This window comes from Pygocentrus nattereri, chromosome 9, assembly GCF_015220715.1.
Source record: "Pygocentrus nattereri isolate fPygNat1 chromosome 9, fPygNat1.pri, whole genome shotgun sequence".
Lineage (NCBI taxonomy): Eukaryota > Metazoa > Chordata > Actinopteri > Characiformes > Serrasalmidae > Pygocentrus > Pygocentrus nattereri.
Window position 1 is genome coordinate 21,665,871 of NC_051219.1, and position 24,837 is coordinate 21,690,707.

The 24,837-nt window shown below is 38.0% G+C and overlaps 1 protein-coding gene across 2 annotated transcripts in view; it reads left to right on the forward strand.

Moving 5' to 3' along the window:
- Positions 1-24,837, forward strand: part of samd10b (sterile alpha motif domain containing 10b) — a 131,912-nt gene that overhangs the window by 40,767 nt on the left and 66,308 nt on the right. For both annotated transcript variants that reach the window (XM_017681913.2, XM_017681912.2), the window contains exon 2: positions 13,077-13,255. In XM_017681913.2, coding sequence (XP_017537402.1) covers positions 13,077-13,255 — 179 coding nt within the window. The remainder of the gene's footprint in view (positions 1-13,076; positions 13,256-24,837) is intronic.

Below are 24,837 nucleotides of genomic sequence, written 5' to 3' on the forward strand. Positions count from 1 at the left end.
GAACTACATAACACAACAAATAACATGTTAAATTATAGTTTTAGGCCAGAATAACCCTGTTATACAACATTACTAGTGCTGTCATTTTAACCTGCACAATCAATAGTAAATTAATGTTTGAGTGTCAGTGTGTGCTTTCAGTGATGTACCTTTAAGGCAACCAAGGCCGTTTCGGTCACCCTCCTGCAGCGATAAGCCTCCTCTTGTACTTCATTCTCTTCCTCTGACATCTCACCCTCCCAGACTGAAGAATTAGTTGTCAGCGAGATTTAATCTCGGGCTGCATGTTCACTTATATTGTGCTCAGAAATCTGATGAAGCATACACACTGCTGTTCCACTGTCAGCCCTAACAGCACATCCAAACATTCCGTTCCCTGACCCACATATGTAGTACAAATGCACCTCAATGTAAAAACGATTTGCTGTGTATTGATTCTGGCTGTAGGTGTACAAGAGTGTGTGCAGCCCTGTCCTGTAATGGTAAGTGTGCGTTACCAGTAAGCCGGGTGAAAATATATTCCTATGAGATTCTCTTACATCATTAGAATTAGAATCTCTTTGCTAGCCAACAACTCTTGCATGATTTTGTAAAAAAAAAAAAGGTTTGCACAAATGGACAAATAGTAAACAAATAAATCTGAACAAAAAAAGCACACTGCCAAACAGGCAGTAACAGGAATGGGCTAGAACTAGATCAATGGATGCTGCTACATTTTACACATGCCATAATGCTAATATGTACAGACAGGAACACAAGAAAGTTCACAGTATATGCAAATAGTCTAAATTCCTGTAGTGTTTGCCAGTGGCCTTTTTCATGTCCATTTTGACACCTTTACTTTCACTCCGCTACATCTTAAGGTGAAACATCCTACTTTTCTTTACTTTTACTTTTTTGTCTTTAGGGTCCAGCACAGAACTCCAGCCCAAGTTCTCTTCTACTACTATATTGCTGCTGTCAGAAAAAAACCTTGTATCTTCAAAATCATAAATTTACAGGGGAAGGAAAAAAATATACTTTACTTTTAATGTAAGTCAGTGTACTGCATTGGACTGGTGACCCGTCCAGGGTGTATCCTGTCTTTCACCCAATGACTGCTGGGATAGGCTCCAGCACCTCCCCAAGACCCAGAAGGATAAGCGGTTTTGATGATTGTGTGTGTTGTGTGTTGTTGTATAAGTCAATGTAACCAGACTCCAGACCATACGATGTAAAGGGCAACTGACATTTTCAAAAACTGAAAAATGATAAAAATGGAGATTCCAGGTTTAGTTCCAACAGCAGTGATATGTTGTAGTTGTGGTCCAAACCTGTAGAATGGGAGCTCTTCTTCATTGCTGTCTAACTTCCTATAGATTTCTCTCTATAGATAGATAGACATAAATAATAGATTTTTTACAGAATAGGTATTAATAGATTTTATAACTATTGTGACCACCATTTCCTCATGTTCCTCAAGAGGGGGTCTAGCCTTCTAGCTAAAAACAATTGCGATTAGCATATAGATACTCGGGAATAGTCCATATGAAAGAAAAGGGGGGGGGGGGTAGTACAATAATACTGTAATGATCAAAGCATTAATGTAAACAATATTAGAATGTCCAAAAAATGCAATGGAATTTACTTGATTCAAATACAGACATACTGAGTTTCTACATGATTAAAATATATCAACGCTATTCTTTCAGTTACTTTAGTAACTATTGTTTTATTGTAATGCATTTTTTTCATGAGAAAATAATATACATATTTGAATCAGGTAAATATAATTTTTTCATTGTTTTTAGTCAAAGTTTAGATTCCTACCAGATGGAAAAAAAACATATTGTTGTGATATTGTGGGATTGGCCCTGCTGTGTTCATGCTGAATTCATGTAAGACATAAGGGAGTAATTTCTGGTTGAAGTCAGAGGGGAAAAAGCATGGACACCCATCCATGCAAGCTTACCCACACCAAAGCCAGTTTACGTGAACAGAAGACCAAAACATGTCACAAGTGAATGATGTTATTTTTTTAATTTACTCAGCATGATTGCACGCCTCATGTACCATGTCTAGGTGGGAATAATTTCACGCTTCTTTTCTGGGATTTAAGATGGAGACCCTGAGGTTTTTCTCCCTGGAAAATATTTTGTGGTTACACATTTGGACCTTGTAGCCGAAGGGCATGTTATAAGAAATGTGTAGATTTAGATATTGAAGAAGCAATGATTCAGCACTTTGGTTTCTATGGGATGCTATATTTAGCATTAAACACGGTTCCATCTTCCGTGACCAATTCAGAGGAAGTTCAGGCCACTCATAGATTACTGAAGTGTATTTCATTTCAAGGCTGTTTTCTGTTTGCAGTGAAGTATGTAGGAAGTACAGGAGGAGAAATGTCAGTAGGTCATTCAATTTACAAAGCACAACATACTGGAAGTGCAGAAAACTTTTCCAGCAGTCTTCAGCTGATTCTTAAAGCACAGAGTGACAGATGAGGGTACTTACAATTACACATAGTAGTAGTCTCATTTAGGAGGGAATGAAATCAGTGTAAAAGTGCTTGGGTAGTCCACCAAGGGACTTGGCTTGAGCGATCTTCCTGTAGAACCTCCCCACTACCACTGAAGGAGCTAATTACAGGATGGTGGAGGAGCTGAAAAATGTTGGAGTTTTAAAACATTTAACAATTAGTCTTAGAGGAAGGATAGGATCTAAGTAGTTCCATCTATCACATTTCATTTCCTTCAAACCTCAATGCATTTACCCCTGGCTTCCTCTCTCTCCCCTCTTTCTTTCTTTCTTTCTCTCTCTCTCTCTCTCTCTCTCTCTCTCTCTCTCTCTCTCTCTCTCTCTCTCTCTCTCTCTCTCTATTTCTCACTCTTTCTTTCTCTCTCTCTCTCTCTATTTCTCACTCTTTCTTTCTCTCTCTCTCTCTCTCTCTATTTCTCACTCTTTCTTTCTCTCTCTCTCTCTCTATTTCTCACTCTTTCTTTCTCTCTCTCTCTCTCTCTCTCTCTCTCTCTCTCTCTCTCTCTCTATTTCTCACTCTTTCTTTCTTTCTCTCTCTCTGTCTCTCTTAGACTCTGTCTTTGTATCTCTGTCTTTCTGCCTGTCTCTCTGTCTCTCTTGCTCTAAAAAAACAGCAACCTAAAAAATACTTCATGTGATAAGGCACTTGAACTAAATGTGCTTGTTACCACATGAAAAAAGGTGGTTTTTAAGGTTGAACTGACAAAGCATATCAATACTACCAATAATAACTAAACAAAAAATAACAAGAAATAAGCAAAAAATCTATACGTTTTTTTTTTGTTGTTTTGAACATTTTATTAAGAATCAAAGTTCGTTCTCTCTCTCTCTCTCTCTCTCTCTCTCTCTCTCTCTCTCTCTCTCTCCCCCCACTCCTTCACTCTTCTTGTGCTGATGTTGAGTGTACCCTTTGTCTTCATGGAGAAGGACGCAGACATTTAATGAAAGATCAATGGCCGCAAGGTCAAAGGCCTGAGCTGAACAAGAAGATGGAGAGGAAGTTAGAAACCATTCAGCAGTGAACAACATCAACTTGACATTTATTCCAGGTCACTGTATAGAAGACACGAAACACAATATAGTGTCAATAATATTAACTACACCATTCCTTATAGTGCTAATAATAAAATATATGTGAATTACATGTGGATGATAATAGTTTTGATTGTGAGCTTTAAAGATGAACAGCCATACTGAGAGCTTTTAAAGTGAATTGTTTGGATTTTATTTTATGATAGTCTTTAATTAACATTTCTAGGGCCTACAGATACAGGCACTTGTCAGTGCCATTAAATTTAGGTATGCAATTTTAATGGAGTTTACACAGCTTAAATTAGGCACAACTTGTTTTGCACACATATATGGAACATATTCTAACTGAGAGGTAAATGTTGAAATCTATGACTATAGTGATCTGTGCATACCAGCATGTGGGCATTTTGGTGCCCATAACATATTTTCATCAAAAACCATGTTATACATGTATTTTTACATTTTATTTAATTATATTTTGTATAAATAAAAATATATTTTATCTATAATCATTGTAGTACAAATTAAAATAAAGAAATTCATAACTTTACCATATGGCATGCCAAATGCTTCCTGGAATTGCCATGTGGTAACACATCCCTTTATGTCCAGTGTCCTTGAGAGTCTTGAGGCTAAAGCTTTAGTATAGCTAGAAAACAGTCAAAAACTTAGTTATAGTAGCCTTAACCAGGAGTGGATAGTGTTAAATAAAAGCGTCATGCCATTGGGCTGGGGTGGAAAAAGTACAGATAAATTCCACTTAAGTGAAAGTACTTTCTTTGTCAAAAGATGAAATTATGAAGCCAATAAATATACTTTAAACGTAAAAAATATCTACATTTAAACATAAGAAATTTAAAATTGAAAGTAAAGATTAAAAAATAATATACTAAAATTGGTCATCTTCCCTGCACAAATAGAAATTAACACACCTGTGGGCAGCAACATTTTATACTGATTCAAATTTGGCTGGATGTTTTAAAGGGCTTATGTCATAAATTGTTCTTGCTTTTAAATTTTCCCACTTTTATGTTTGTTATAATCATTTCTTACCTCTCCTATTCCCTTAGAACAAATTAAAGAATTAAACTTTAAATGTTGTTACTGTGCCTTTATATGTAAATGATCTCTGTTCTGATTGGCTGCCATGTGTATAGCCCTAGTTCTTTGTGTGGCTTTGTTTCCTTGTATGGTCTGTATGGAAGTGAATATTAATTTTGAAATTTAACAATATTTACAAAATACAACTCTTTTAAAAGAAAAAAGGCAAGAAATTGTCCCTTTTGGGTGTTTTAGTAAAAACAAATGATTTGAATACATGGGAATATCTAAACACCTGCTGGCATTTGATATTTAAAATGAGTGCCTGAGGCAATGACAATGCAAACAGTAAAACATAATTACTTTATTGTGGACTGAGTAAAAGTACAGGTATTCAAAACTTGTAGTTCAAATCTTCCTAAGTAATTCTTTAGTACCAAGGTGCACTGAAGCACAACAAACTTAAATATTTGTTTCACCTTTTCCATTAGGCCGGCCACAATGGAGAAGGTTTACTGTTAAAGACATAAGCTTCTAAAGATTAGGAGTGTAAGCTAAAGAAAATGTTAATTCAGTGATTATGAATATGCTCATGCATTGTTTGCCATTACAAAGCCGGTAAAGCCTACAGGCGAACACTGTCAACTCTTTGTGAGCTTATCAGTTGCTTGATTTGTTAAAAATGGGAAATTAAATCCTTGAACATTGTGATTCATGAGTGCAGATTTCTCATTGCTTGATTCTATTTTAGAAATGACTTTTGTAAGCCAAAAATTGGTCTTTTTTGGTCCCTAGAAACTTTGAACAAATTTATGAAATGAGTAGATTATAGGATACTAAAATATTTAGTTCAGTGCAGTGAGCACTTTGCAGACCAGACAAACCTGGAAAATGTCATGGATCATTGCTCATTTGTCTGCTCATGTCTTGTTCTTTGCTGTTCAGCAGAACTCATTATCCACTCAGTGTATTCTGGTATTGTCTACTGTCTCACAGAACTCGAAACACAGTGAGAGTTTTCCAAGTGCTGAGTGTTTTAATCTCTTCGTTGCTATCTGATTGTGGCTGGCAGCTATAAGGCAAGGTCAATAGTAGGGAACATTCCTATCTCCTCTTCCCTGAAAAATAACTGTCAGAACTTGGTCCGGAGAGAACTTTGCTTCAACCCCACCCACCTCTTTGACTGACAGGTTGTGGCTCCAAACCAACTCTGTCCCCATATGCTCTCTCTCTCTTTCTCTGTCTCTCTGCCCTCTGTGATTGACAGTAATAAGGCGGGGACTCCACTCTGCTTCCTGTCCTGCCTGAGGGAGAGGACAGTCTATGTGTTATGTATGCCATATAAGTGACACTCATTTGGAGATGCTGGCAGGAGGGAACTGTAGCCACATCACACTTTCCTTTAAAATACTGAAACGAACTGGGATATCTGTGGGAAAGAGCTGGATACAGTTGAGTGACATACACATTATTAAGAAAATAGGCACATGGCAAAAAAAAATAAAACTGAAAACAGTAAAACCTGACACTTCATTTGACATTCAACTGTGGTTGTAGTTTCTGAAACTGAATGTTTTGCAGTGCCAGTCAAAGAAACCACAGTTTCAGTTCAAAGAATAGTTCTGCCAAAAATCAAATGAAGGTGACTTATCACTTACATTGGAAGCAGTTGATCAGCCTAACAGTTAATTAGCCTAGCCTAGCACATTCTGAATTTCCCTGCTGTGGGACTAATAAAGGATTATCTTATCTTATATTATCTTAGATCTCTTACTTCTGTTTACTGTTTACACAAAATGAACTGCAGCACCTAATTTTCATAGCTTTACTGATATTTAAGGTGCAACTTCTACCTAACTGTCATACAGTTATGAAGCCTTAGCCACCTAACAAACACACGTGACACCTGCCTAGAGACTTCTTGGTGTACAACACGCTTCTTGCAGTGCAGTTTGAAAGTGTACAGTAGTTTCACAAAGCAGGAGGTTGCGTGGATGATAATGTGGTTCCAATTTTAGCTTAAATGTTATGTCTTAAATCTATACATGCCATTTACTAAATCCTTTTTTGCATCCTGTTTTAAACCAAAGAAGCACACCTCAGATATTCAACATGTACTGGCTAATTTGATTAATTCATTGACCTCATGTACTGCCAGTGTTTGATCTGCTGTAGTACCATCACTGTGGTTCCTCCAGCTTCTCTATATTTAATGTTCTACCTTATCTACTACATTGTTTTTTATAAATATACATTCCCTCTAATGTCTGAAAAGCATTCCAAAAAGTTGAGACAGGGACAATATAAGACTAGGAACATTGTGACATATTCAAAAAGATGTCTTAAACAGGTGTTATAATCACATTTGGATGTATAAGGAGCCTCCAAGAAAGGCCTATTGGGATGGAGGATGGATCGAGGTGTGACACTTTGCCAAAAATGAGCTAGCAAATAATCCAACTGTTTAAGAACAATGTTCCTGAAGAATTTTAGGTATGTGGTCATCTGTGATGCATAATAGATTAAAAGAATCCAGAGAAAAGGCCAGGCTGAAAACCAAATCTGATTGATCTCTCAAACAGACTACATTAAAAACTGGCAAGCTTCTTTGAAAGATACCACCACATGAGTTCAAGAATACTTTAAGATAACTTTGTTTGCTGCAATTTCCCTTTAGGTTGAATAGAACCTAGAATTTTGTGAGTCTAGCAATAGTTCCTGACAAAGAAAGCATTGGTAGGTAGAGAATAGATGTCAATTTTACAGTTGTATGCAAAGGTTTCGCTTGATAAAATTTTTTTATAATTTTTTTGATCTTATTCAAAATAGTACAGAGAACACGCTTCTGCACATTTTAATGCACAGTTTCTGTTTATTTGCTGAATTTAAAAAGTGAAATAAAATGGCCTGTTCAAAAATTATGGCACAGTTTGTTTTATTTTATTCAATGTGAAACAGCAAATGAACAGCAATTGTCAAAAGTTGTAGAAAAATTGTACACCTAAGTTTGTTGCCTGAAGAGGATGTGTTAACTCATTTTCACTTAGAAATCTAACAACACATGTAATTTGAGCAGCGTGTTCAAACATCTGCACACTACTGTACATTACTGCACCAAGTAATTAAAAACAGTTGCTATGAAGCAATTTGTTTGTTTATGTGCAGCGCATGGATAGCTCAATGGATAGGACTTTGTGGAGCACTACTACTCCTCTATCATATACGGATCAAAGTGTACCATCAAATCATTCTTGTGAATGTGCAAATGGAGAGGGAGTAGAGCATGATATCAAGATTCACCATCTGTCTCTCTCTCTCTCTGTGTTTTTCATCACTTTTAAATTACAATTTACACTTTGAACTTGGCTATCCTGATGGGTGTGAGGCTGCTTTTGAATGTGGAAAGACTATTATTTATCTGCCAGGTTCTAATGGCTGGAGTTTTTTCCCCCCATAGTTTCTCTAGGAACAATTAATTTACAGCAAGTGATTAGAAGGCCTGTGTGAAGCAAAATACCCTCAACCTCTCACAGCTGTAAGATAGTGAGGTAGAGAGGGATGCTTTTATGGAGGCTAATAGTGGCTTTTAGAGGCTAATTGGTATTGTGAAGTGCTACTGTACCTGTTTGGTCTTTCTCTCTCTCTCTCTCTCTCTCTCTCTCACACTCACACACACACACACGCATACATACATACATACATACATACACACACTCCCATCTACAAAAACACTATTTATTAAATATTTTTTTACATGCCAAGTGCTCTGTGTAGTGGTAATCAAATCAGCTACAGTAGCAGATGAGCATACATAAGATAGCTAGCCGTGAGAGAGAGAGACACAGAGAGAGGAGAGAGTGAGCTTTTTTCAATTTAAAGCTAATGCTTTTCATAAGCACATCTTTAGGCCTGATGCTCTATTCTTAATTTGCTGATCTGTGAAAGATGGAATTAATGAGAGAGAGAGGGAGAGAGAGAGAGAGAGCTATGAGCTTATAGCAATATGTGTACAATATGTACACACTGAACAAAAATTTACTTGATTCAAATGTGTGTTAATCTAATATACTTTATCAATGTGGAAATGACAAACGCATTAAAATCAAATAAATTCAGTGCATCATTTTTCTCAGGGCAAATGTACAATACAGTGTTAAAGTCATAGACAGAACATTATGTAAAACTTATAATAACCTCATAACACTCCAAAAAATATGCAAGGCCTCTTGGACTCCCATCAGATAAAGAGTACACAAAGCTTTCATCTTTGATTTAAGTCTTTTTCATCATATTTTTATCTTTTATACATGTATCTTTGAAACATACACAAACATACACAAAACATCGTTAATTTAAAATTAATTACATTGAACTGAATCACTTCCATCCATCAAATACCAGCTACTGTGGGGTGTGTTGCTAAAACACAAGACTAAGTGCAAAGAGGGAAATTGTGTGCAGGCCAGTTTTGTCCAATAATGTTGTTTTTGCACAAATCTTCTATTTTTGTTAAATATGTGACACAATCAGTTACCACTCCACATGAATAATCTGATTTGTTAACATTCAAGTTTGCCTAGAACGAGAGAACAGAGCAAGCTGGATGGGCATCAGCAGTTTGATGTGACAGTTATATGTGTATGAGATAAATTATCTCAAAAATTCAAATTAAAAAGGCAAATTACATCACTGTTCAAATCATATATATGGCTTAAAATTTCAGCACAACTTTCAGCACAAAAGTTCTCCCAAGATGAATGAAAGCTATTATAAAGTGTGGGTACATTAAATGCTGCAAAATGTGATACTATGTTTAGTTATTCAGGCTTTTGTGTAATTTTTCTGGAAGAAAAAAAACATGACTGGAAATGAAATGAATGAAGGTTGCTCTCTGACTTTTGCACAGTACTGTAAACAGGAGTGGGTAGAGCAGCCTCAATACATTCCCAGAATTATTCACAATTATTATTACTTCCTTTAAAATCACTCAAATAGTAGCAGCCAAAAAAAGTACATCCAGCATTTATTAGCGTAGTAACTGATGTTTGTTGTTGTGTATTTATTCTCTTTTTATGAGAAATAAAATGCTTAAGCACAAAAGTGAGAAGTGTGACTCCCAGGTGCTGAACCAACATAAATACAAAAACAAACTATTAAACAAATATAAACTGTGTAAAATCTAAACTGAAAGTAAAATGTAAAAGTAAACTTTACTCACAAATATAACTTAGCTAAGAATAAAAAAAATATAATTTGAATGCATCTATTTACTAGGGGTTTATTTCCTTTAAAATACACTGCTCAAAAAAATAAAGGGAACACTTAAACAACACAATATAACTCCAAGTAAATCAAACAATCATTGATTGACAATCAATTTCACATGCTGTTGTGCAAATGGAATAGACAACAGGTGGAAATTATTGGCAATTAGCAAGATACACTCAATAAAGGAGTGGTTCTGCAGGTGGGGACCACAGACCACTTCTGAGTACCTGTGCTTTCTGGCTGATGTTTTGGTCACTTTTGAATGTTGGTGGTGCTTTCACTCTCGTGGTAGCATGAGACGGACTCTACAACCCACACAAGTGGCTCAGGTAGTGCAGCTCATCCAGGATGGCACATCAATGCGAGCTGTGGCAAGAAAGTTTGCTGTGTCTGTCAGCGTAGTGTCCAGAGGCTGGAGGCACTACCAGGAGACAGGCCAGTACACCAGGAGACGTGGAGGAGGCCGTAGGAGGGCAACAACCCAGCAGCAGGACCGCTACCTCCACCTTTGTACAAGGAGGAACAGGAGGAGCACTGCCAGAGCCCTGCAAAATGACCTCCAGCAGGCCACAAATGTGCATGTGTCTGCACAAACGGTTAGAAACCGACTCTATGAGGATGGTATGAGGGCCTGATGTCCACAGATGGGGGTTGTGCTCACAGCCCAACACTGTGCAGGACGCTTGGCCAGAGAACACCAGGATTGGCAAATTCGCCACTGGCGCCCTGTGCTCTTCACAGATGAAAGCAGGTTCACACTGAGCACATGTGACAGAAGTGACAGAGTCTGGAGATGTCGTGGAGAGCGATCTGCTGCCTGCAACATCCTTCAGCATGACCGGTTTAGCAGTGGGTCAGTAATGGTGTGGGGTGGCATTTCTTTGGAGGGCCGCACAGCCCTCCATGTGCTCGCCAGAGGTAGCCTGACTGCCATTAGGTACCGAGATGAGATCCTCAGACCCCTTGTGAGACCATATGCTGGTGCGGTTGACCCTGGGTTCCTCCTAATGCAGGACAATGCTAGACCTCATGTGGCTGGAGTGTGTCAGTAGTTCCTGCAAGATGAAGGCATTGAAGCTATGGACTGGCCCACCCGTTCCCCAGACCTGAATCCGATTGGGCACATCTGGGACATCATGTCTCGCTCCATCCATCAACGTCATGTTGCACCACAGACTGTCCAGGAGTTGGCGGATGCTTTAGTCCAGGTCTGGGAGGAGATCCCTCAGGAGACCATCCGCCACCTCATCAGGAGCATGCCCAGGCGTTGTAGGGAGGTCATACAGACACATGGAGGCCACACACAATACTGAGCCTCATTCTGACTTGTTTTAAGGACATTACATCAAAGTTGGATCAGCCTGTAGTGTGTTTTTCCACTTTAATTTTGTGTGTGACTCCAAATCCAGGCCTCCATTGATGAATACATTTGATTTCCATTGATGATTTTTGTGTGATTTTGTTGTCAGCACATTCAACTTTGTACAGAACAAAGTATTCAATGAGATCTAGGATGTGTTATCTGAGTGTTCCCTTTATTTTTTTGAGCAGTGCATTTTAGGGATTTAGGATTTCAGTGCATTATGAAATCTCAAATTTCACCGTGGTGCGATTTGTTTACATTATTTTAGTACAGTTTAGTACAAGTATCATTACTTTAATGATATATTGATTGTACGTACACTGTAGTGAAACATTGGCAATAAAGACAATTAATTATAATTACTGTGTACTTCTGTGTAGCTGTGTAGTTTACTGTGTAGCTGTTAAGTACTTCTGCACCACAGACACTTACAGTTAGACCTGGAAGTTAGTAAACACACTTCTATTTAGCATGCAGAGTCCTCAATTAACCAATTTTGAGATCTAGCTCAGGCCAATCCAGTTTGTCCCCTGACTCTGATCCTCTGGTGGGTTAAGAGATTGGCTTCAGTCTGGACCCACAGGCAGAAAACATGATGCACTCTCGCTGTCTCTCTGGCCGGGGCTATTGGTTCAGACTGCCTATAAGCAAGCCTGATAAACTGGGAGCTGCCACTCAGAAGCACACAAACAGCAAACTGTTATTGTTGAGTTTTACTCAACTTTTGAACTCTGGAGTAACATCAGTGATCAGTCAGGAGGCTGTGAAAACTAACAACTCTATCACTGATAATATATGACTACAAACTCTTCCCTTCTGTTCTACAAAAATAGGCCTTTCCAAAACTGATGGTACTCAGAATTTGCCCAGTGGCTTGGCTTGTTTTAAGTGTTTCAAGTACAGGTCAATGCATGAAAATATTATCCAGATAGATGCAACAGATTACGTTCAAAATGCTATAATCATAATACTGCATGTTCACTTTGTGGGGACGGTTGTCTGACTGTGATGGCTTAGCATACTCTCAAACAGTGCGCTTGCATCATAGTGTTGCTGCAGCATCTGCTGTTATCCATTAAGTTTTAGCCCCCCCCCCCAACAGGGTATGAAAAATGTGGTCTCTGAATATGTTTCTAAAATTTTTTATGGAATATTGGCCAAATATCCCACATAAACAAGGTTAACATTGACATGGCTGTGATGGAGCATTTCTTGATCTTTCTCCTTAGTCTTAAAGTTAAAGTTCCTTAAAATGTGCCAACTGTATTTGAGGCTTTTATTTTATTTTATTTCACCATTGAAGTCAAATAAATTCACAAACAGCAAGCATGAGATACAGTTATGATGCTATTATAATTTCACAGTTGTTGAATTATAGTGTATGATGTTGTGGATGCTGCTGCTTTTGATGATAATGTAGAAAACAGTGATGTGATAATTATTGTTGTAGGATTGTAATTAAAAGGTGCAATAATGATAGTTGTGATGATAAGTTTGAGTAAGTTCATTGTTGACCATTTGTAAACTTCAAAGAAAGTCCAGCCTCCTTTACTTGGTGTTGCTATGTCCCTCAAACTTTCATTTTAGGTTACCCAGTAGCATCTGCAACAGTTGTACTAACAGCCTATGAGGTGTAGGGGTGCAGAGGAAAATTTAGAGGCACGTTTAAATGCAAACAAAGGAAACCATGTTTATGTTAATCAAATCAGACATCGCGTAGCAACTTGATGTTAAATCAAAATGTGGTGATGATAATGGTAATTATGATCAGAGTTAACTAACACTAAAACAGTAACTTTTGATTTCACTTTCCATCTCCTAATCTTTCTCTCTCTTTCCCTCTTTCTCTCTGCAGCCGCGTCCAGTTTCAGTTTCTGCCGGGCTGCGCTGGACCACACAGTCTCGGCGGAGGAGCTGAACTATCAGCTCCCACGGAAGGCCGGTGGTAACCTGACTTGGCATGACGGCCGCAGCCCTAGGACAGCGGGCAGGACTGTCAAACTACTGCAGCAGCCTGGCACTGAGGGAATACAGGTATATTAATTAAAGGCATCACACACACACACACACACACACACACACACACCCCCTATGTCTCTGTCTCTCTCTCTCACGCTCTCTCTCTCTCAAATAAAGACATTTTTTTTAAAAGACAATTAAAAACGCTTGTCATAACATCCTGCCCTCTTTTACAGAAACACACACACACACACACACAAGCCTAATTATGTATCACTGTACTGTGTGTTTTTTGCACACATCTGTGGATAGGGAGTGTGTTTTCCTGTGTATTTCCGCTTGCCGTCTGATAACTGGGGCTCATTAGAGTGTGTGTGTGTGTGTGTGTGTGTGTGTTCATATGACAGCACTAACTGCCTGTGCTGTATTCTCACACCAGGTTTGTAAAATTTGTCAAAGCCAAAGGGGGCAGATACATACAGTCTTCCACCCTTATGTTTCTCTCTTTTCCTCCGTTTTCCCTTCCTTCTCGTCTCCTACTATTTCGAAATCTCTTGAAACCTAAACCATTAATCATTAACGTCCTTCCTTTTCTTAGACTCCAAAGTCATGTAAGAAGTCGTCTTACTTATTTAAGGTCCTTTGGCTTTGGGTCCACTGTTAAATCAGTACCTGTGATGTTTCATTCTTTCAAAGCGTAATGATTCAGAACACTTCAGAGAGTCTTACAGCATCTGTAGGTATGGTGCAATCCTTTACTTAACTTGCATGTCCAGTCCAACTCACAATAGATGTTGTCACAGAAGCCCAACAAAAATCTAGGCCTAGATGCCTAATGAGAAGGCAGAGGATGAGAGTGTCAAGGTGTGTCGAAGCTTTAAAGGAATATTCCAGCATTTTCTACCTACTCTGCATTTGCTGCAGCTGTGCTGAACTGTTCATTAACACAGAAAATAATCCTGGTCATTTCTTTGTACTTAGTAAAGAACTGAAACCCGTTGACTTACCACAGCTGCTCTTATGGTGTTTGATTCCACTTTTGGAATACTGTAGAAAAAAGTAATTCTGGTTACTTTTGTGTTCCTACAGGTTTGCTGATATGCAATTATCCAGGAGCCTGACAATACTCACAGTAGAACTCACAACACTGTTAGTAGTGTCTGGAATTTTTTTTTTCTTAAAGAACAAATTATACAGATTTACAGCAATTTTGTAAAACACATATGTGAAATATTCATGAAAGTATGTGACTCTAAAGTTCACAAGAAGTCAACATATGTGAAATGATTCACATATGTGAAAAGGAATGGTTCAAGAAAACAATGTAATTTGCATAATTTTTCACTTACCCCAGATGTAGTTGAGCAGGAAAGATAGGTTTGATGTCTAAATTTCGGTTCTTTATTTTCCAGCTGGACCTGCAAGGCTAATGTTGCTAATAGAAGACTAGAAGTCAATAGTCACCCAAATCTCTTCCATAAATACATGCCTTCTCTCAACCTGCTCAATCCACATCAAAGCATAACACATCACACCTGATGTCCTGAATAACACTGGAAAAAATATTTTGGAGATGGGATGTTCCCAATCCCAGTCCTGGTGACTCCATGCTCTGCACATTTTTCTTTACTCTACTAAGCCAAGGAGTAGCTTGTAAATTGGTCAGTTAGTTGAATCAGGTGAGCAGGATGAGACAAAATACAAAAATATGCATAGTGTGGGGTCACCAGGACTGTGACTGGGACCCCCTGTTTCTAATACTGCTGTCAGGTGGTCACGAGTCACGAGTTTCCCACCAGAAAGCATTTTCTGTCAGTTGTGACACACCACTGTTTTTGTCATGGCAGAGGATAGAAGCAACATTCAAACATTGACAAGCATTCAAATAAACACATTTTAAACATGTACAGTTAGCCTACATTTTCTGTCTGCTTCATATGAATTCAAAAACAAAAGTAAAATAGGCCAAATCTGATAGATGCTCGCTAAAAAACTATAACACCCAATTCATAGCTTTAAAATTCTGTTTATCTCTCACACCAACAACCTGAGCATACACACCAGGTGAACATTTTCCTCCTTAGAGAAAACTACCAGGTGCTGGTCAGAGCAAGAAAGATGAGTTTTAATTTGTAATCACATAGGCAATAGCACAGGCTGCAGGGATGGGCTGTACCACTAATTTTATTTTCGTCATACCTCATACCTATACTTTGTAATTTCTGCAGTGCAAACCAGCAAAAAAGTGGCGATTAAAAATATATTTAAAAGCCTTTACATTACATAACTGCCGCATTAGGGGTTTCAGAGCCAGCATCAGCTTAGCGTTTAACATTTCAAACACAAAGCAGTGCGACAAACACAAAGACTAAACCACATCTGTGAAATTGAAACTAACTAGAACTTACAGGAGTGCTCCATGCTCCATGGAGGGTACACATCACAGTTTGGCAGCTACTGCTCTATTCAAATAAGCTTTTACACCAGAACACAATGCACTAATGCTTACTTACTGTACTGAGGGAAATTAATTACTGTGATCTATACCCTGGCCTTTGTGTCTACATGCACTGCTTAAAAGCACTTTTCTGTGATATAATGAAGATTTTTTAAAATCAGCTATTCATCATTATGGTCACCACAGATTTATACACATTGTATTATTGTTTTTGACGTTTTTTTGTCAAAGATACCTTTATCCTTGTGTTAAAATGTTTCTAAAGGTTTAGTGGGCAGAAAAAAAAGCTCATAGGAGTTATGGTAAAGAATCATGCTTTTGCAGTTAATGAAACAGCAGCAGACTGTCAAACTGTCTGACTTTATGAAAAATGCTTTAAATAGAACATATTTTCTCCTTTTCCCTGCTTTCTCAGTTTGGCAAGGTCGGCCTCAGTTTTGCATGAAAGATTGCGTCTGTGTGTGGGTTTGTGTGTGTGTGGGCAAAATACACACTTGGACAGACTAGAAAAGGTGATGCTTTAAAGGCATTTTCTTCATGCTTTATGAGTTTTGTGAGTTAAAAGCATATGCCTTCATTTTAGATTAATTTCCAGATGTCAGTTTTAAGCTAAGAACCAGGATAGCATCCTATAGCACAGATACATTATAACATAATCCAAGCAGAAACACAGCAAAGCACACAGCCATATCATATGAGGCATGCTTGGAGATTGGGGGATTTAAATCAAATACACTGCTCTCTGGGTCCCTCATGTAATTACTTACCTTACTGTGCTTGCAGCATATTACTACTAGCTGTTCTCTCCCATGACTCGCTAACTTGACTACGAGGCATATCTACCCCATAAAGAGGGTTCAAAATGATTATGCATATTATATCATAGCACCAACGGGTATGCTAACACACACCACCAGACATAATATGAAAAGAATTGGAACTACACTGCATGGAATTGAATGAAAAAGTTTGGGTGCCCCTGCTCAAATTATACATACATACATTATATATATATAGATATATAAACTTTAGTTACATAAAAAGAGTGACGCAGCCATTTTAAAAGTGAGGGGGACACTTGTAGGTTCAGTATTACTACTATAAACCCTGTAGCAGCACATGCATTTTACTGTCAAGCTAATTTGAGTGCTTGGGCCAACAATATACACCACATGGAAGTTAACCAGCTCACAAACATATGGTCTGAAATTAGACTTTGAAAGTTTTTAGCTAAACACACAATCTGCTCCAAGAACACAAATTTATGGTTTTTGTCCAAAAACAAGAAGGTGACCTATCACTGACCAGTGGTGGGGTTGTTATTCCAAAAATCTTTCATTACAAATTATTGCTTCTTTCAAACTGTAATGGGATCACTTTGCTTATTACTTTCAGGGAAAGGTAATCTCCCAGTTCTCAGTAATTACTTTCTAAACCTCAAACAATCTTAAATAGCCAGTCTCACATCATTTAAAATGCATCTCACCATCACACATTGTAAATCCAGTGTAAGAAGGTGAAAGTAAAACACTAGTAGCTGCCGCTGGATGGGAAAAAGGCTATTTAAGTGACCATTTAAACATAGAATGCAGTATTAAATAATATTCCTTCCCTTAAATAATATTCCATCCCTTTATACCAAACAAATAATCAGGCTACTCTCCCCGTTTACTTCTGAATTAACTATTTGTGCACTGTTTTAGATAAAAAGTTCTAGTTTCTTCTTGATATTTGAATACTATTTACAGATTTGGACATAATAATAATAATAAATGCCTGTCCCTATAAAACTACTACTCTGCAGTTAAAGTTGGCTATGCTGTATGTTTTTTTACTTTCGTTTCCTGCATCTTGTTCAGCTCAGTTGGCCAAAAAAGAGCTGACAAGGAGCAACTAAACCTCCCTCAGTTTATGCTAAACTCTGTTCGCTCGCAGCAACAGCAACCCACAGCATAATGTTTCAAGCAAGGACACTACAGCTTTAGTTTTAGCTTGCCTAACGCAGTGTAGCGTGATTTCACTTTCCTTGGTTTCCAATTGCGGTTTTTGCAGTTTTATTGTATGAATCATACATATCACAGTCAATCAACAATTCTGAGTGGAAAGTTAAAAGGCATAGGTAGATATGTAACTGTAGGCCTGACCTTTTGTAAACTTCCATATAAACAAACACAACAAAGCTAGCACACATCTGATTTAAATCAGTGATATGTTTTACATTTCACTGTGCTGACTTGCAAGACAATGAAAACATGTTAACTTGTTCACTCTGTGCGAGAGTGAAATCAGGATGTGAGACTGGGCTTCACACCGGCACCGGAGTCATTTTTTATTGAACGAATGGCAGTTGGCAGATTAACTTGGGGTGCGTTGTCAGTGAAATTGCCTCTTCTAGGCAATGTGTATTTCAATAAGTACTTCAGGAAGTACCTGCTTTCTGTTCCATTTGAACTGCTTTGTGCCACTCAATCTTTAGCTGCAGTTTCTCAGCTCTTTATAAACCAGATATCTATGTTTGTGTGCTTTGTATTGCTTTGTTATTTTTGTGGTATTGATGTCATTTTGGTTTATAGCCCCTGTTGTACTGTTTGCATTAGTCTTTTTAGTTTGTTCATGTATGTGTTGTATTTTTTATACTCTTTTCTGTTTAGTTTTTCTAGTTTATACCACCCTGTGCAGCTACTGTTTTGTTTGTTGTCATGCATATTTCTAGAGTTTATGTTTTTGGCATCTGTTTTGCCCTGGTTGGGAAAACAGATGATCAATCCCATGGATGCTGATAAACTTCACTTGCACATGCATTCTACCACCTCTAGCTTGTCACAGGTATCAATTACTGACTGGCATTTCAAATAATTTTGTAGTCACACACTTTGACAACAAAAGATAACTGATTATTCAGAAATAATAACCTCTTAAATGCATATATGTCTGATATAATTCCTATGAAATAAGCGGGGTCTAGGTGTCTTATGAGATCTGATACCACATCTACCCTTACAAAAAACATTGTTCATTAATTTTCTGTTTATTCAATTGTGTTATTAGTATAATTCTAATAAGCTAAACATAAATAAGTATGCTTTCAGTTTACTTTGTATGTACCTGTTAGAGATATACTAAACAATATTATACTTAAGTATATATATATATATATATATATATATATATATATATATATATATATATATATATATATATATAGATGTATTTGTATATACTTGTGGCCTGTACTTGTAATTATATTTTATACAATGTTCTTTTATAAATTAAAAAGTGGGACAGAAGTATATAACTAACAATAAACTAACAATATACCTTTAAGTTCACTCTTAGTGTAGTTCACAATAGGCGTTGCACGGACTAGTTGACTGGTTGACTTTACTTCTCAGTAATTATGCTTTAGGCTTAAGATAGACTAGTTACTGATTACATGATTAAGACAATGACAACACAGATGCCTCAGGTGAGGAGTCTGTTGATTTTGGGGCCTGTTATCTTTGGTTCTGTGAAAGCTAGGTACAGTCCAAGCCTCACTGTACAATCCAAGCCACTCACGAAGTTTAGCTTTTTAAAGTCAAATTTGAAAAGTCACTTATTGTAAAGCATTCTCTTCTCCTCTATGTTTATTCATGGCATCATCAGTGATTAGTCAAATTCCACTTGACTTTCATCACATAACTGTCGACTCCTGAAGCTGTGCAACCCCTACTTCGCAGTATAGTTACATTACAAAATAAAACCTAGATGTAAACTAGGTGTGCACTCAAAGTTTACTACTCTTACACAAAAAGAATACTTAATGTATACTTTCATAAACTAAAAAGTGGACTCGTATTACATAATTAAGAAACTAATAGTATACATATGTTACTGGCGGTATACTTCAAAAAATATTTTCATAAACTAAAAAGTGGACTAGAAGTAAAACCCTGCTTCCAAAAAAGTTGGGATGCTGTGCAAAATGTAAATAAAATCAAAGTGAGCATATCTATTTATATCAAAAACAATACAGTTTCTCAGTTTCAGCATTTGATATATTTGTGTCTTTGTACTTTTTTAAAATTAAATATAGGATCTTTGATTTGCACATCATTGCATTCTGTTTTTACTTACATTTTGCACAGCTTATCAACTTTTTATAAGTTCACAGTGAAGTTGCAATACAAAATAAAGCTTAGATGTGCCAGTGAACTACTTGTATACTCAAAGATATATATACCCCTGATGGTATATATTTTTGTACCAACCTAATTTGCAACATGTAGGGATTGTAATATAAAGAGTACTGTTTGAGTCATTTACTCAGGCCATTCCCTTGTATGGATGAAGAATGCTAAAGGTAGTTGACTTATAGTGATTGGATTGCTGCTCATTATAGATATTAAGTAGGTGCTGAAATCTGATGTTGTAATCTAGTGTTCAGAAAACCTATCTGTAATTTCAAGGTTCTATGTATCATAAAGAGCTTCCTATTAAGTTTCTTGAGAGTTCCAGTTCTGAACAATTCTCATTTTGTCTCATCATCTAGGTCAAAGTGATGTGATGAGAGGAGTGCTGTCTAACTTTGCATTCTAGTCCTCAGCTTCTGTGTTGAGGGTTTTCAGCATGAACACTTTCATCAGTATAATCAGACTAATAAAGTGGGGGAGCAAGTGATGAGGGAAGAGAGCAAAAAAGAGGCTGATGAATAAAAGCAGTAACCTGACGAAGCATTCATATAAAAGGGGAATGGACATCAGTGGTTTGTGTTTAGCATGCAGCAGGCGGACCTCATTAAAGCCTGGCTGTGATTAGAACAGTCAGCGTTTGGCATGGAGAGGAGATTGGCCCTTTGATCTGTTTCAGTTCCTCATTATAGCTGCAGGCTGGTGACCCCCTCTGTGGCAACAAAACAAATCTCAAAATCATACAGTTTACCTAAAACCCTCATACGTGCCCAGTGTAGCTGGATTAGAGTCCATTCCTTCCTAATTTAGGCTCTGTGTGGAGGCCTTTGGCATCGATCTTGAATCATGTACTTTTTTCCAATTCTCCTCACCAAGGAATCTTCACTATCAACAAGTAAAATCTAGCCTCATATGAGAGTAAATGTATAGCGTCCATCAACATTGCTCATGATAATTTTTCCTCCATTGAGGAAAGTTGGTAGGTGAGATAAGGGATACTGAATATTGCTGCTAGACTCAAACCTTACTAAACTGAAATGGTAACTTTATTGGGATTACTGCTATTGTTAGTTAACTATTTTTCCCTATGTGAGTGGTAATGTACTGCATGTAATGTGTTCTCAAAGTATATGACATACGTACATGCTTATTGTTATTTATTTTGGAGAGACTTTTCAGCCATCCTAACTACAGCTACAACCCTAATTCCAGTGAAGTTGGGACGGTGTGTGAAGCATAAATAAAAACAGAATATGATGATTTGTAAATCCTTTTCAACATATATTCAATTGAATACACTACAAAGGCAAGATATTTAATGTTCAAACGGATAAACTTTATTGTTTTTTTCCAAATATTCACTCATTTTGAATTTGATGCCTGCAACACGTTCCAAAGAAGTTGAGACAGGGGCATGTTTACCACTGTGTTACATCACCTTTCCTTTTAACAACACTCAATAAGCGTTTGGGAACTGAGGACACCAAATGTTGAAGCTTTGTAGGTGGAATTCTTTGCCATTCTTTCTTGATGTATAACTTCAGGTGGTCAACAGTCCGGGGTCTCTGTTGTTGTATTTTGTGCTTCATAATGCGCCCCAGATTTTCAGTGGGAGACAGGTCTGGACTGCAGACAGGCCAGTCTAGTACCCGCAGTCTTTTACTACTAAACCACGCTGTTGTAACACATGTAGAATGTGGCTTGGCATTGTCTTGCTGAAATAACCAGGGACGTACGTCCCTGTAAAAGACGTTGCTTGGATGGCAGCATATGTTGCTCCAAAACCTGTATGTACCTTTCAGCATTAATGGTGCCTTCACAGATGTGCATGCCATGGGCACTAACACACCCCCATACCATCAGAGATGCTGGCTTTTGAACTTTGTGCTGATAACAATCTGGACAGTCCTTTTCCTCTTTGGCCCAGAGGACACGATGTCCATGATTTCCAAAAACAATTTGAAATGCGGACACTTTTCCACTTTGTGTCAGTCCATCTCAGATGAGCTCAGGCCCAGAATAGCCAGCGGCATTTCTGGGTGTTGTTGATATATGGCTTTCGCTTTGCATGGCAGAGTTTTAACTTGCACTTGTAGACGGAGTGACGAACTGTGTTCACTGACAGTGGTTTTCTGAAGTGATCCTCAACCCATGTGGTAATATCCGTTACAGAATGATGTTGGTTTTTAACGCAGTGCCGTCTGAGGGATCGAAGGTCACGGGCATTCAATGGTGGTTTTCTGCCTTGCTGCTTACTTGCAGAGATTTCTCCAGATTCTCTGAATCTTTTGATGATATTATGGACTGTAGATGATGAAATCCCTAAATTCCTTGCAATTGCACATTGAGAAACGTTCTTAAACTGTTGGACTATTTGCTCAGGCAATTGATCACAAAGTGGTGAACCTCGCCCCATCCTTGCTTATGCCTTTCAGGGATGCTCCCTTAATGCCCAATCATGACACTCACCTGTTTCCAATTAACCTGTTCACCTGTGGAATGTTCCAAACACGTGTTTTTTGAGCATTTCTCAACTTTCCCAGTCTTTCGTTGCCCCTGTCCCAACTTCTTTGGAACGTGTTGCAGGCATCAAATTCAAAATTAAAGAATATTTGCAAAAAACAATAAAGTTTATCTGTTTGAACATTAAATATTGTGTCTTTGTAGTGTATTCAGTTGAATATAGGTTGAAAAGGATTTGCAAATCATCGTATTCTGTTTTTATTTATGTTTTACACAACGTCCCAACTTCATTGGAATTGGTGTTGCACATCCATGGGCTAACAACACATGTGTTTTCCATTGGACAATGCTTCATCGCCCCCTACTCAATACTGAATAAATACACTATATTGCCAAAAGTATTCACTCACCCTTCCAATCCAAATCATTGAATTCAAGTGTTCCAATCATTTCCATGGCCACAGGTGTATAAAACCAAACGCCTAGTCATGCAGACTGCTTCTACAAACATTTATGAAAGAATGGGTCGCTCTCAGGAGTTCAGTGAATTCCAGCATGGTACCCTGATAGGATGCCACCTGTGCAACAAGTCCAGTCGTGAAATTGCCTCACTACTAAATATTCCACAGTCAACTGTCAGTGATGTTATAACAAAGTGGAGTCAATTGCTACAGACCTCCAAACTTCATGTGGCCTTCAGATGAGCTTCAGATCAGCTCAACAGTGTGTAGAGAGTTTCATGGAATGCATTTCCATGGCCAAGCAGCTGCATTCAAGCCTGCATTCAAGCCTTATCACCAAGCACAATGCAAAGCGTCAAATGCAGTAGTGTAAAGCGCTGCCACTGGACTCTAGAGCAGTGGAGACATGTTCTCTGGAGTGACAAATCACGCTTCTCCATCTGGCAATCTGATGGACAAGTCTGGGTTTGGCGGTTGCCAGGAAAACGGTACTTGTATATAGTTTGGTGGAGGGGGAGTTTACTGTGTGGGGTTGGGCTCTGCCCCTTAGTTCCAGTGAAAGGAACTCTTCATGCTTCAGCAGACCAAGAGACTTTGGATAATTTCATGCTCCCAACTTTGTAGGAACAGTTTGGGGATGGTCCCTTCCTGTTCCAACATGACTGCACACCAGTGCACAAAACAAGGTCCATAAAGACATGGCTGAGCGAGTTTGGGGTAGAAAAACTTGACTGCCCTACACAGAGTCCTGACCTGAATTGAATTAGAATGGAGACTGTGAGCCAGACCTTCTCGTCCAACATCAGCGTCTGACCTCACAAACGCATTTCTGGAAGAATGGTCAAAAATTCCCATAAACGCACATCTAAACCTTGTGGAAAGCCTTCCCAGAAGAGTTGAAGCTGTTATAACTGCAAAGGGTGGGCCGACATCATATTAAACCCTATGGATTAAGAATGGGATGTCACTCAAGTTCATATGCGTATGAAGACAGACAAGCGAATACTTTTGGCAATATAGTGTATAATTAAAAATGAGAATGTATGTGTGATTATGGCAGTGCCATGCCCACCGCTGCAGTTAGTATGTTACTGTAACATTGTTGTGGTTATCACTGCAGCCCTACATGCTTTATGCCTTTTTTGCTGTAGAAATAAGGAGCACCATTCCTTTAAAATTCCACCATGTTCTTAGCTCCACCTTCGGTAGTTCATCAAAATAATGAAACTGCATCAGGTCCCAAGTCTGAGCTAAGAACATAGAGGTGGATTTTTTAAAAAGATTTACTTTTGGCAAAGGAGAAGTAAGCCATGTTCTTAAAGCAGTGAAAGTTCTAAAACATGTCCTGTGACATTTCATAGTCATAGTGAGGAGCCCTGCAGCTAACCTGATCCCATGTTTCATCACGTATATGCATACCTACATTGAAAAGGAAAGTAAAGGATGTAATCTGGCCTGGAGCAGAATAGAGAAAGCAGGAAGAAACCCCTGGGCTGTGTGCTGATGGAGAATAATGAAGGGATGAAGACTAGAGGAGAGCAGAAGACTGTGTGGGGATTTGGCACCATTTAGTGGCTGTGAGTCTAAGAAGCTTTATAAAAGTTTGAGTATAGGGATGAGTAATGGCGAGGAGAGAGAGGGTCAGGAGGGATCTACTCACAGCAGAATGTGGTTAAAACAACGCTATACATTTAAACGCTAAACATTTCAGTGTTGTTACAGTTGCTCAACTGGTATGAACTGACATTCTCTCACTGTTTTATGTTTGCTTTAGATTGCAGCTAGTTACAGTTGGCAACAACAACAACAATAATAATAATAATCAATCTGATATTATTTCTCACTTTTATATTTTTATTATGATTGGCAAACCATGACTTTTAGAGCTAGGCCTTAAGTTCAGGTCATGTTATAACTAAAATAAGGAAAAAACATCTTGATAATGCTTTATGGTAAAACTTTAGCTAGCATTCCTGTGGGATTTCTACTGATATGTTAACGTTAAGCTAATGGTGGTGCACATGTTGAATATTGCTAGCATACAGATGTTTTCCATTTCTAAAAACTGACTTAAACCTTGTCATTCTGCTGCTAGTATTCACAGTC